The 13,925-nt window shown below is 41.5% G+C and overlaps 1 protein-coding gene across 1 annotated transcript in view; it reads left to right on the top strand.

Annotated features, from left to right (window-relative positions):
- The window catches only part of capn12 (calpain 12), a 13,473-nt gene extending 9,324 nt beyond the window's left edge, over positions 1-4,149 (top strand). Inside the window, exons 10-21 of the mRNA XM_083772618.1 lie at positions 24-289; positions 611-684; positions 987-1,109; positions 1,194-1,233; positions 1,330-1,401; positions 2,023-2,068; positions 2,334-2,395; positions 2,852-2,920; positions 3,138-3,216; positions 3,635-3,751; positions 3,896-3,948; positions 4,064-4,149. Of these exons, the coding sequence (XP_083628744.1) occupies positions 24-289; positions 611-684; positions 987-1,109; positions 1,194-1,233; positions 1,330-1,401; positions 2,023-2,068; positions 2,334-2,395; positions 2,852-2,920; positions 3,138-3,216; positions 3,635-3,751; positions 3,896-3,948; positions 4,064-4,090 (1,028 nt within the window). The 3' untranslated portion in view covers positions 4,091-4,149. The remainder of the gene's footprint in view (positions 1-23; positions 290-610; positions 685-986; positions 1,110-1,193; positions 1,234-1,329; positions 1,402-2,022; positions 2,069-2,333; positions 2,396-2,851; positions 2,921-3,137; positions 3,217-3,634; positions 3,752-3,895; positions 3,949-4,063) is intronic.
- The last annotated feature ends 9,776 nt before the right edge of the window (positions 4,150-13,925 follow it).

The raw sequence follows: 13,925 nt of genomic DNA, 5'->3' as shown, positions 1-13,925 counted from the left end.
TGTCCTCTCTGTTCTTCTCTCAGGATCATACTGGAAGAACCCCCAGTTTGAGCTGGTTCTCTCAGAGCAGGACCAGCCAGAAGAGGAGGATGAAGATGACGATGATGACGATGATGATGATGTTGATGACAACAACAAGAAGATGACTCCAGAGGAGAAGAAGATAGCAGAGAAAGGAAAGAAGTGCACCGTGCTAGTGGAGCTCCTGCAGAAAAACAGGAGATCACAAAACAAAGTCCACTTTCTCTATATGGCGTTCCACATCTTCAGGGTGAGGCCACGCACAGCAGTGGACTTGAAAGATGCAATGCATTCTACCACCAGTGTAGTACCTAATTAACTCTGAATCTCGTCTTTCTGTGCAGATTCCCCCTGAGGTATGTACTTACTACACAAAACATCAGCATTTGGGATGCATCAGTGGCTGGCCAGATGACATCATTACAACATCCCTGGTTCAATTACTGCTGGTTGCATGTAGTTCTCCCTATTCTATCCTATCTAAAAAAGCTTTAAGATTTGTCTTTTGTTGCCTTTGCCTAAATCAATATCATAACCATATAGGTGTATTTATATATTCAGTTGTTCTAATATGTACATACAGCTTCAGGGTATGTGTCTGGACAAAAGCTTCTTCTCAACAACTCGTCCAGTGGGGCGCTCTGGGAAGTACCAGGCTATGAGGTACGACACTATGTTTTATTATTATTAATACATTATAATAAATTATTATTATTATTATTGTTTCAAATAAAAAAACATACACATACAAAAAAAAGACAAAGCAACAATATGAAATACAACTAAATGAGGAAAACTAAACAAAAATGTCTCTATTAATTTAATAACTATTAATTAGAATGTCCAATTTTATCTCATCGTACAGTCATCATAACATGAGGCATGTTCATCATGTACCTAACCTATCAAGCTCTTCAATGCGCAGTCTGCCAAACTGAGTTTTTTATGTTTACACTCCATGACAGGAGTGCATGGAGGAAGGTGAATTTGGACCCTGGCACCTATGTCATTGTGGCTTCCACCTACCGACCCAACCAGCCCGGAGAGGTCTTCCTCCGAATCTATTCCAAGACTGGAAATGTTCTGGGGTAGGATGGAAGAGAGGTGAAGAATTGAAGATTGGTTGCTTTGTCTATGTGTATTTTGAACTAACGGTGATTTTTCTGTTCCAGGACACAAGATTTCACATGCACGTCAAATGCATTGACAATGGTGAGTCCACTGACCTCATTTATAAACACAACACTGGTATGATAACATGCTGAAGTTATATGGCATTGTATGTTGTGTTTGGTTCCGTTCTAACAGGTCATGTCCACACCGGTCACTCCAGAGGACCACTTGAGAGTTCAGAAGCTTTTTGATGAGTTTGCGGGGCCGGTAAGAATTATTTTTCTACCTTTCCTTTACATACCTAAAGCTGCATTACCATAACAGGACAAATCACCACCCTGCCAGAGGAGTTCAGGCTAGCAAAATCAGCATAAGCTGGTAAGGTACATATACTATAGAACTTATGCTTGTCTCCGCCAGGCCAAAGTCGTGGCCAAGACAATACATTTGGCCCCCTGTCCGTCTGTGTGTGTGTGTTTCCGTCCGTCTGTCCAACTGCACACACTCCCTGGAGGCTGGATGCTAGTGCAAAACCTCTATCCCACATTTTTCACATCTGCCTTTTGCAAAACAAAATGTTTAATATTACTTCTACAGATTGTGTCATGACATAGTCATGTGTTTAACACGTTTCTGTCCGACTTTTCATATTCCATCCGGAATATGGATTCCATCCAACTAAGATTGGCATCTAAAGTTTACAGGTGTTGCTCATTTTGAACAAAATGTCTCGAATCATGACCTGAGTCTGATTGCTGTGAAAGTTTGCACGCACATCCCACAAACATATTGTCTGTGCAATAACTTCATCAATCCCTTATACACTTTTTCTCGTTTAATGTATGTATTATAAAGTCTATTCTAATTATCTGCTGTGTCTTCTGACAGGATGACAGACTGAATACTAAAGAGTTCATGAACCTGGTCAACTCAGGTAAGGTAACTCAGGTTATTCCAACCTATCACATTTGACATGTTAGATAAAACCAGATGAGCAGCCACTAAGCTGTCATTATTCTTACAATGGCCACTAGATGGGAGCAAAGTAGTAACATGTACCATCTCTGAGGGTGACCAGAGGAAGAGGCCACAAATGTCAACAACAGTCTAGACAGAACCTCTGCCTCATAGTTGTGGATGCAACAAATTAAGTTAGATTAAATAACAGAAGTAACTGTGACTGTAACTTTGCTTTTCAGTGCTAGAGAAAGACTACCACATCCCACTGGAACTATGCAGACAGCTCATCTTTGGGGAAGAAGTATCCTTATTATGACTGAGTTTCATACTCCATTGTACAATGGTGTCCCAGGTTGAAAATAGCCAATCTACAAACTCAAAACACTTTGCGATGTGACGTGTTGTGAGCTTGTAGATTTCAATATGTGACAGGGTCGTACTGTCCTGTACATGTATGTCGAGGTATAGGCTTTACTCTGACTCAGTCCCCTGTCTACTTGTAGCAATAACACTACATGTATTTATATAGCATAGTGCTGAACAGGAGCATACAGTATGACACAACTGTACCCTCTTTGTGACCCTCTTGTTTAACTTATTCCAGTAACTTTACTTCAGTATGTTATTGCCTTTGTCACCTCATATAATTTTTCTCATAGCATCTCTCTCACAGCATCTCTCTCATAGCGTCTGTCTCATAGTGTCTTCCACCATCTGTCCTAATGTCTTTCTGAGCCGTCCTTAACTCGTCTGTCAGACTAAAGGGCGCAGCAGTCTGAGACGTGACCAAGTAGAGAGCCTGATGTCCCATCTGCGCAAACTGCAGGTGACACAGTGTGTGTGTGTGTGTGTGTGTGTGTGTGTGTGTGTGTGTGTGTGTGTGTGTGTGTGTGTGTGTGTGTGTGTGTGTGTGTGTGTGTGTGTGTGTGTCAAAGTCAGTGCGTGCGTGCGTGCATGGTAGAGTTATGAGTGTGCTGGGGATGGTGGTTTTCATATGTGAAGATGCTATTAATCTCATTGTCTTTGTCTTGTTGATTTCTCAGTCCACCTTTTTTCAATTTGACGAGGACTCCTCTGGGTCAATGAGCCCATTTGAACTCAGCCTGGCACTTCTGGCAGTTGGTATGCACACATGTACACACGCGCACACACACACACACACACACACACACACACACACACACACACACACACACACACACACACACACACACACACACACACACACACACACACACACACACACACACACACACACACACACACACACACAGCTGTCTTTTGTTTTGAGCTAATATACACAATATAACATTTGTATTAGAACTAATAGATTTACTCAATATATCTGTTCTATTAGAGCTATTATAACTACACATTGTACACAATATATATTATTAATAATAATATAGATTGTTTTATATTAATATAATAATGTATTATATTATAAAACGTTTGTATTAGAGCTAATAACTCTATGGCTGTATAACAATATCTCCATTAGAACTAATAACGCTATTATTGTACGACTGGTCTTTTCCAGGACTCCAGTGCGATGATAAGGTGGTTCAGCTGCTGTCAGAGAGGTTTGGCTCTGGGGAACTCCACCTGCCCTTCCATGGCTTTGTGGCATGTGTGTCCAGGCTGCACAAACTACATGGTAACACACATGCACACGCTGTAATTGCATTCAGAAAAGATCTGTGTTTGTCACTGTGCCTTGTGTGTTTCAACATAGTACCTTGAAACACTGGAACCATGATTGATAAATTGGATTGAAGTATTCATCTCTTCTCTCCCTCAGCTCTTTATGAACTGGAGACGAGCCAGGAGGTCAAAGACAGAGGAATTAACTCTGTGAGTATGAGCCTAGTAAATGACAATTACCGGTAGTTCTTAAACGCTCAAAGCTTTGTCATATCATAATAAGGATTATTCTGAGATCTCTTCTCTATCTCTCTGTCATCCACAGTGGCTGCTTAAATTCCTAACTGTCTGAAAACCTCTGTGTGAATCCGGCCTTCACGTAGGCTCAGCAGAGCCGTCCTGTCTGAGCAATGTACTCACTCACTCACTCACTCACTCACTCACTCACTCACTCACTCACTCACTCACTCACTCACTCACTCACTCACTCACACACTCACACACACACAAACAAACAAACACATGCGCATACACACTCTCTGTCACCATGAAACTGACCACTGCCTTGTGCCATAGTTATGATGTAAAGCTTTCTTCACAGCAAACAATGCAGTTGTTATCAATCTCCTTCTGCCACTGTTTTATCATACTTGGTTCCAGCATTGTGATATATTCACGTACAGATATACAGTAAATATACTGTATATCTCCCAATTTAGTAAATGCCAATAAACCACCATGTGTAGTCCCTGTCACTGCCAACCCTTACTTGTTGGTCCTGAGAAGAGTGTAGTCAACCACATTTTCACCCGACAGTGTGGAGTTGTTACTGTTCTTCTCCCTGCTGAACAGGCTTCCTGAACAACCTGTAGGGGTCACTACTAGTGGCGGTGACAAAGATCACCCTTCCCTGCCCAGCTTTCCATCCTCAAGCAAGGCCAATAACTTGCAGTTGTTGGGAGTGCCCGGCCAAGCCAGAGGCACTGTGGTGGATTCCACCTCTAGGCTCCATGATGGTGGAGCAGCAACTTCACCCTAGCGGCACTCGCATATCTTTTTCCATGTTCTCAGTCTTCTATCACTCCACGCATTCGCTATTTTAAAAATGATACTAGTTTGACAACATGGAAGAATGTCTATTTCTATGCAGTAGAATATAAATCATAAAATATTCTTTTGCCTTTTTACTTCACATTTTGTTATCCTTCAAGATCCTAGAAAGAGTGTTAACTGTGAAAGTGTAAAAATAAGATTTTACAATGACTGGCTATAGCAAACCTTATTCCAAAGTACACTAGGTTATATTATCTCAAGCCTGACTTCATCTTTTTCTTAATCTGTATATTGCTTGCAGCCTTATGTATTTTACATTTACTTTGTTTTTATTGAGGGTTTACAGGTATATGTTCAAAAAACAAAACAAGACACAACAACATAGTACAAAGACAGACTTCATAGACACAAAATACAACATAAATGAAATAAAATAAACAAATCATATAAATGAAATTATATAATAAGACATATTCAGTCTTTACGCGAGGCCTTATGCATTTTCATCTAGTGTAAACTAAAGGATGAGCAACACTGTTTTAGCGCCACCTGGTGGTCACCAGTTTAGGCTCTGAGTGCCAATTCTCCCATTATAAAGAAAGAAAGAATTTGTAATTCTATTATGCATGTAATGTGCATGTCATCACCTGTACACCAGATTAGAGGAATTAGAGAATTCTTTTTTGAATTCCCAAGGGAGAGACGTCTTAACGTTTTTGGCTACTAAACAGTTTTAACAGTGTTTTACATTATTAAGCCACCACTGTAAGAATGCATTTCGTTTTCATCCAAGCAATTAGTATAATTGAATTATACCCCCTCTGAAGAAAAAGAGAAGAATGTAATTGTGAAAGTTTCATTGTGTTCCAATATTACGCAAATTAAAATGAATACAATTAAACTGAATGTATCTTCTAATGATTCACATAAGTAAATATCTCATGATGAAATATGGCTACATGTGCATAGCGGTATCTGAATGTGTAGCGCACGCATGCACAGTCACGCACACACATTAACCCATTCTGAACGGGCACCCATTTTGGTGTCAGCATCATGTTATGCTTTAGCTATTGAAAAATAGCAGATCTACAAGCTCATATCGCGCCACCGAGTGGCGCGATACGAGCTTGTAGGTCTGCTATTTTTTGAAAAATCGAAGAACGACTGACATTTTTAGAATCTGATCTCAGGTCAGAATGGGTTAATCAGACCAGTGTGTGTCCGGCGGAAACCACGTATGAATCTGATCTCAGGTCAGAATGGGTTAAATCCCTCTCTGTCACATAATGTCCCTCTCTGTCACATAATGAGTGTGGCCTGCCCCGCTGAGGGTGTGAAAGAGTAATGTCTCAGGATCACTGCACGCACCGTCTCTATTCTTATCACACTGACGCCACGTACAGCGTCAACACACGCTGGCCCCATCCTCCGCTACGTTCCCCGCTTGCACCTTCCATCCCTCACTCCACTGCTCCCTCCTGTTCCTTCCTGCCTGATTTACACTTGGATGCGCACCAGTGTCGTGCGCCAAAAATAGCAGATCAAACCTCTCACAGCGCGTTGATTGTGACGTGCTGTGAGCTTGTAGATCAGCTATTTGCAGAGTGATGCCCTGCCACATAGGTGAGTGTAAATTAGGCTTCAGTCTCACTATATCTCCCTTGTGTTTCCGCCATGGTACCCGTACCCACCACGGCTCTTTCATAGTGCACGTGCACGCATGTGCTCTTGTTCTTTCTATACATGTTTCTAAAATAGAACCTGTGGTCACACACCCACACACATGGACACACACACACACACACACACACACACACACACACACACACATGGACACACACACACACACACACACACACACACACACACACACACATGGACACTCACACACACACACACACACACACACACACACACACACACACACACACACACACACACATGGACACTCACACACACACACACACACACACACACACACACACACACACATGGACACTCACACACACACACACACACACATGGACACTCACACACACACACACACACACACACACACACACATGGACACACACACACACACACACACACACACACACACATGGACACTCACACACACACACACACACACACACACACACACACCCACACACATGGACACTCACACACACACACACACCCACACACATGGACAGAGAGACAGAGAGAGAGAGAGACAGAGAGTGAGAGACAGAGAGAGAGACAGAGAGAGAGAGACAGAGAGACAGAGAGAGAGAGACAGAGAGAGAGAGAGAGAGAGAGACAGAGAGAGGGGGGAGGGGGAGAGGGAGACGAAGAACTTCCTACATTTCCTTGCTCTCTTTCCTTTAAGTGTCCTTTCCCTTTCTGTCTCTCCCTTTCACATCAGTATCTCTCTCTCGCTTTTCATTATGCATACATCATTCAAGACACTACAACACATTGAAAACAGCCAAATAATGTTCAGCATTTGAAAGAACGAATCGTGAAAAAACACAAACGTGCACACACGCGCACACACACACACACACGACACAACTAATTGTGGTGTGGGAGAAAAGCTTGAAATTAATATTGCCTATAAAAACTGCACTTTCCAGTTCTACCACAAATCTTTGGACCCGGGTCTCCAGCTCAAGTGCTGAAATGTTTGCCACTGAGCTAATAGAGCCTGTCTGCTTGCTCTGTACAAAATTCCAGGTCAAAATTTGTGTCAAACGAGAAAGAGGGCCCAGGCCGTAGCGTAACGGTCTGGGCACCGGACTGGTGATCCAGTCGCGGTGTGCCGCGGGTTCGACTCCCGGACCCGACACGGCCTTTACCGCATGTCATCCCCCCATCTCTCTCCCGTTTCCTGTCAGCCTACTTTCTATCCCTTAAAAAATCAATAAAGGCGTAAGCCGCAAAAAAAAAAAAAAAAAAAAAAACGAGAAAGAGGATTGGTGGGGTGGCCCTTGAGGACATTCAAAATATGCTAGTGGTCCAGAACTAAAATAAAATCACACCCGTGTGAAGTGAGGGGCGCTCTTATCATTATACATCATCTCATGAACAACTGAATTCATGTGATTGGTTAGCCGATTTGCTCGTCTACATATGACGTAAATTTTCCCTTCATTGTCAATGGCAATTAAAGGACAACTTTAGTTTTTTTTCAACCAAGGTTCATGTTTTAGGTTGTTATTAGAGAAAGTAAAAGATGAGTGTTCTTTTTTTTTCATTTGCTGCTTTCTTTCGTTTTAGGGATCACGAGATCTACTGAATGTGTCAAACTGCATATTGAGCCACAGTGTGGCTTCCCCCTATAGGCCTCCTTCACATTCAGTAGATCCTGTGATCTTCTGTGGCCAGATGTAAATTCCTGGTGTCTAGTAGGACTATAATTAAAAAATAAATTGCCATAATATTTATATATATATATATATATATATATATATATATATATATATATATATATATATATATATATATATATATATTTAGCCCCATGCTCGAATGCCCCCGCCCCCCTGTCAAAAGCAGCTAAAATCCCTAAAACGAAAGAAAGCAGCAAATGAAAACAAATGAACACTCATCTTTTAACAAAACCTAAAACATGAACCGTGGTTGAAACCCCCCCCCCCCCCCCTCTCCCCTCCTACAGCTGTCCTGTGGGATGCGATGATGCTTTGACAGGCTTGGCGTCTGCTCTTGGAGGTGCTGGTATTTCAGACCATAGTGGTGGAGGCGGGTGCAGGAATAGTGCGAGATTTGTAGTGTATTGTGTGGGGGTGGCATCTGGAGAGGACTGGAATGACTGAGAGAAACTGTGAGATTTATGCCATTGTGTAGACGGGAGGGAGCGAGGGAAGGTTGCGTAAGTTGGCTACGAAGCTGCAAATTTAGCCCAGGCTCGCTCACACATAATGTTGATGAGGACAGTCTCAGTCGTCAGAGCTCGGGTATTTAAAGATTTGTGTGTGCTGGCATGAGATGCGGAGTCTACATGTTTGTACTTAGTAATTATTTACACGATGTAATGACTGTTAATTATTTTTAAATGACGAAAGACCTGCATTTCCATTTTCATTTTGTTCTTGTTTTTTATTATGCCATTTATATCCATGGCAATATGTTGTTAAACTGTTACATATTGCTGTAAAAACATCGTCATACAATGATGCCTTGTTGCTCCACAGTCGGTGACTGTTAGTCAAACATCTCCTATGACGTTAATTAGTCAACTTCAGTGTCACTGCAACCAATCCGGCTTCAGAACATCCCACTCCACTGACACATGCCTCCTCTATTTGAGTGACCACATCAAACACAAGGTGGATGCTGGCAAATACTGCGCCATGGTCATGCTGGACCTCACAAGGCTTTTGACACCGTGAACCACTCCATACTGGTTAACAAGCTAAAAGCAATTGGTTTTGATCAGTGAGCTGGATGCAATCCTACCTGGAGGGGAGAGAACAGATGGTGGAGGTGAACGGAACACTGCCCCCCCCCTCTCCCAGTGAGCTGTGGCGTTCCACAAGGAAGCATACTAGGGACTTTACTGTTTCTAATATATGTAAACGACATGACATCAGCTTGTGACTGTAACTTGTTCCTGTTCGCAGATGACTCAGCACTGCTGGTCTCGGACAGGAACAAACTGCAGGTTGAAAAGGCCCTCAGCTCTGAACTCGGTAGAATCTGCACCTGGCTCGCTGATAACAAACTATCTTTACACCTGGGAAAAACTGAATCCATTCTTTTTGGATCAAATAGTAATCTTAGCAAGGCAGGTGGCTTCTTGGTTAGAGTGGGTGACAATATTATCACACGAAAAGATGAAATTACCTACCTAGGTTCCATCCTGGAGGCAAATCTTTCCGATGATAAAATGGCCACCAACGTAATCAAAAAAGTCAACCAAATAACAAGATTCCTATACATGATCTCCTCACTGGTCAACAAAAACACCTTGAAGACCCTAACAGGAGCCCTCGTACAAGGTTTCTTAGACTATGCATGCACCTCTTGGTACCACAGCACCTCAAAGGCCCTTAAAACAAGGCTCCAGACTTCCCAAAACAAACTGGTCAGGCTACTACTGGGCCTCACCCCCCGAATCCACCTCACCCCTGCCCACTTTGACAGGCTGGAATGGCTTAGGGTTGACGACAGAGTACAGCATCTTGCAATGGGTCTCGTCCACAAGATTCGATACACCACCAAGATACCCATGTACCTGTCTAAATACTTCCTTAATGTCAATGAAGTCCACACCCACAACACCAGAGGGAGTTCAACAAACCATGTTTAACCCAGATTCGGCACAAACAAGGGACTAAATTAATTTAGCTCCTATGCCACCAAAATGTGGAACGCCCTACCAACTGTCATTAACACATGTGAATCCCTTGACTCCTTCAAAACTGCTCTCAAAGGGCACCTACGGACGTCGGATGGCTGCAATTCGAAACTGGCCCCCGTAAAATCTGAATCCCCCCTCACTGTATATGTTCCCCCCCCCCCCCCCCCCTTTTTACCTCCTTTATGATGATTTCCTGTTTTTGGCTATATAGAAGTGTATATTTGTACGTCTCTAAATGTTATGATGAATTGAAAACGGTGGACCCTCTTGTAAACAAGTGTAATGCTTCATGGTGTCCACTCACAGTTAACAGTTTTTGTATTGAGTTGTTCTTGAAATGTACTGTAATTCTGCAAACTGTTAATAAATACTTCAATCAATCAATCACTCATCCATTGGTATCCGTTCCGTCTTTGTCACATCACTAATGAGGCAGCCAGGTAAGACCAGTAAGACAGGGAATGTATATTGAGACAAACTATGCGTCATACTCACTGTATATCTATGCTCAATTATGCTCAATAAATATATTATTCCTAATTCTTGTAAGTTCTTGTAAATTCTTGTAAATTCTTGTAAGTTACTATCTAAATGTAAATATTTACTTTATATGTTTCCCTTTGTTTTTCCCATTAATTGTCTTTTTCTTTTCACTTGGTGCTGGTCACTTTGGGTGTTTTGTTATTATTATTATTTTTTTATAAAGTATATTTATTGTTTTTTTAAAGACAAACAGACATTACACAACAAGAACATAATAACAAATAAAAGAAAAGAAAAGAAAAACAGCTCAGGCACAACACTATTATAAATAAAAAGATTGAATATACAAAGACATGACAAGAACAATGAACCATAATGACAAGTGACTTTCGAATTTTCATAGACTCCCAATCATGGAATACATCCATACAGTACATTAATACATATATTAAAAAGGCAGTTCAGTCAGACAACTCACGAATAGATTAAACAATATTTATTGCAGAATGAGTAATGAGTGTGCATATGATATTTGACTTGGCGTTCGGCTCTGCTGGATTTCTCCCTGCTCGGCATGATTAAGCAACATCATAAAACATAAGAGCAGGAAGATAGATATACAATAACCCCCCCATGGGGAGCATAGATAGCAGAGCCCACCGGTGGTGCTGGGGTGGTGGTGGGAGAAAACATCACATACAACCGGGAACCATGAGCAGAGGAAGGCAGGAAGAGCATGGAGTCTAGTGAGCTTAAGTAGCCTGCCCACTTAGTCAGCTGACTGCCGCATCGGTGAATGACGTGTGAGACTTGCACACACGTATACTCCCACATAGTAATGCAGCATGTTAACCCCTTGAGCATAGTATGGGCCTTTGAGCATGACCTCCCTTGAGGTTGACTGACTGAACTGACTCCGCCGCTCCGCGCGCTGCGTTTGATTTATCATAGGCACCAAATCATGTTTTGTTATTTTTTGATTTATTGAACATCTTTTGATGTATAATCAACATGATATATATATACAACACAATAATGTAACTAAAATGAAATCATTTATATGACCCCCTTGAGCATAGTATGGGCCTTTGAGCATGACCTCCCTTGAGGTTGACTGACTGAACTGACTCCGCCGCTCCGCACGCTGCGTTTGATTTATCATAGGCACCAAATCATGTTTTGTTATTTTTTGATTTATTGAACATCTTTTGATGTATAATCAACATGATATATATATACAACACAATAATGTAACTAAAATGAAATCATTTATATGACAATGAAATAATAACGATGTAATGATATGATTGGATCACACCCACCACCTGGCTGTATTTAAGGGTGACTAATCAGCCAAGCTGGCAGATAGACCCTGACGAAGACCTTTTGGTCGAAACGCGTTGGTCCTGTTATTTATTTGCCTTGCTCATCTTCAAATGAACTATTTGGTTTTTCACCAAAGACGGAGTGCCTTGGATTATTTTCTTTTCAAGTCTGCAGTTCACATTTTGACAGGCAGTGCTACTTGGAGGAAGGATACCTTTTGTCAGTAAGACTTGTGGCCTTGCAGATACATTTTACATTTCTGGCCCACATCAGTGGCTCAGGTTGTGTGGGAGCTGGAAGGTTCATATAGGCTCCTCCTGGCATGGTGACAGTTGTGACCTTGAGGCAAGGTTGCCTCTGCTTTCCATCCATTTGAATAATCTGTGTGTGTGTGTGTGTGTGTGTGTGTGTGTGTGTGTGTGTGTGTGTGTGTGTGTGTGTGTGTGTGTGTGTGTGTGTGTGTGTGTGTGTGTGTGTGTGTGTGTGTGTGTGTGTGTGTGTGTGTGTGTGTGTGCTTGCTTGCGTGCGTGTGTGTATGTACACAACTGAATTATAGCTCTATAGATTTATTTATCAAATAAACTTTATTCATTTCTAGATTTTGTGTCTTTACAAAAGCAGCTATTTTCTCCCACTCCCACAGAGTTGTCTCCACGAAATTGAGAACATTATTAGACTGACATAATGTTCAAGGCCAAATAAATGTTCTCAATATTAAACAGTGGACATTGGGAAAGGATTAATGTTTGTGCAATTGTCATGACATTTTGTATCAATGATGAGAACTTATATCGTCTTCTAGGCTATATAAAACTAAAGTTGTAACTATAAGTGTATATGAATGATCACTATTTTATATTCATTGGATGGTGCAACCCAAGAGACTTTGGGCATTATTTCATACTTAAGGATGGTCTTCTTGCTAGGACTATCGCACCTGCCCATGGTGGACTATATGCATGGCAGGCCTAAACCTGACCACATACCAAAATACTGTACCATCAACTGAACGGGTACTATATATATATATTGTACAAATGACATTATTATTATTCCACACAATGATTGCAAGAGGTTTAAATATGTTTATATTTGTATTGACACTGCGGTTGCATTATTTGTCACCTGTCTCCCCTCTGCAGGGCTGGCACTCCTCTCTAGATTGGAGGGTGCCAACTAAGTACTGTGGAGGAGGAGTGGTGTTTGTTCCTTTTATGTTGCATTATGTTGTCTTAGTAAATGAAATGTGTAAAATGTAGTTGATTGTATATTCCTCTAAAATATAGTAGTGTGAAAGATTACTCGTAGGCTTTAGTTAGCCGTGTGGTGAGTTAATTATCACTTACTGATTAGAGGATGGTTTGCCCCAGCTGTTTAAGAGCAGGATTGCTGCAGGTGGAGGCAGTTCAGTCTCACTTGAGGCTACTCGTGATATGAAAGAGCAACAGGTTAGAACTGTGAGCCAGGGCCTCATCGCAGGAGGCATTTAAGCCTGTAACAGTTACGGTTTGTTATTTTTATTGTTAATGTTGTTTCCTGTTTGTGGAAGGTTCTTTTGGCCAGTAGTTATTATTTATCTTTGTATTTGCACTGTCTAAAGACACTTTTGGAGGTCAATAAAATGCCTGAAACGTGTTTGTGTAGGCCTACCTGTCTACTCCTTGGAGCCTCCGACCATAGGCTGGCATTATTAGAGAAGACACACCATAATCACTAATCACTTAGCTTTGATTTGGTTAATTTTACACAACAATAAATATGCTCATTTATGTTTGAATTTATTGGTTGAGAAATGGCTGATACTTTCCGGTGGCATGAGTTCCATGTGGAGCTCAGACCACCTTCTCCCTTTGACTTTTTTTCTGTCATGGGGCTGACAATAATAAACTGATCATTATTATAGATCATTAAGAAATGACTCGCATGTCTGGATATAATATTAACATCTGTGTGCAGA

Source organism: Protomyctophum parallelum, assembly GCF_964188405.1.
Source record: "Protomyctophum parallelum genome assembly, chromosome: 9".
NCBI lineage: Eukaryota > Metazoa > Chordata > Actinopteri > Myctophiformes > Myctophidae > Protomyctophum > Protomyctophum parallelum.
The sequence above is the reverse complement of the archived record's forward strand: the minus strand, read 5'-3'. Positions and strand labels throughout refer to the sequence as shown.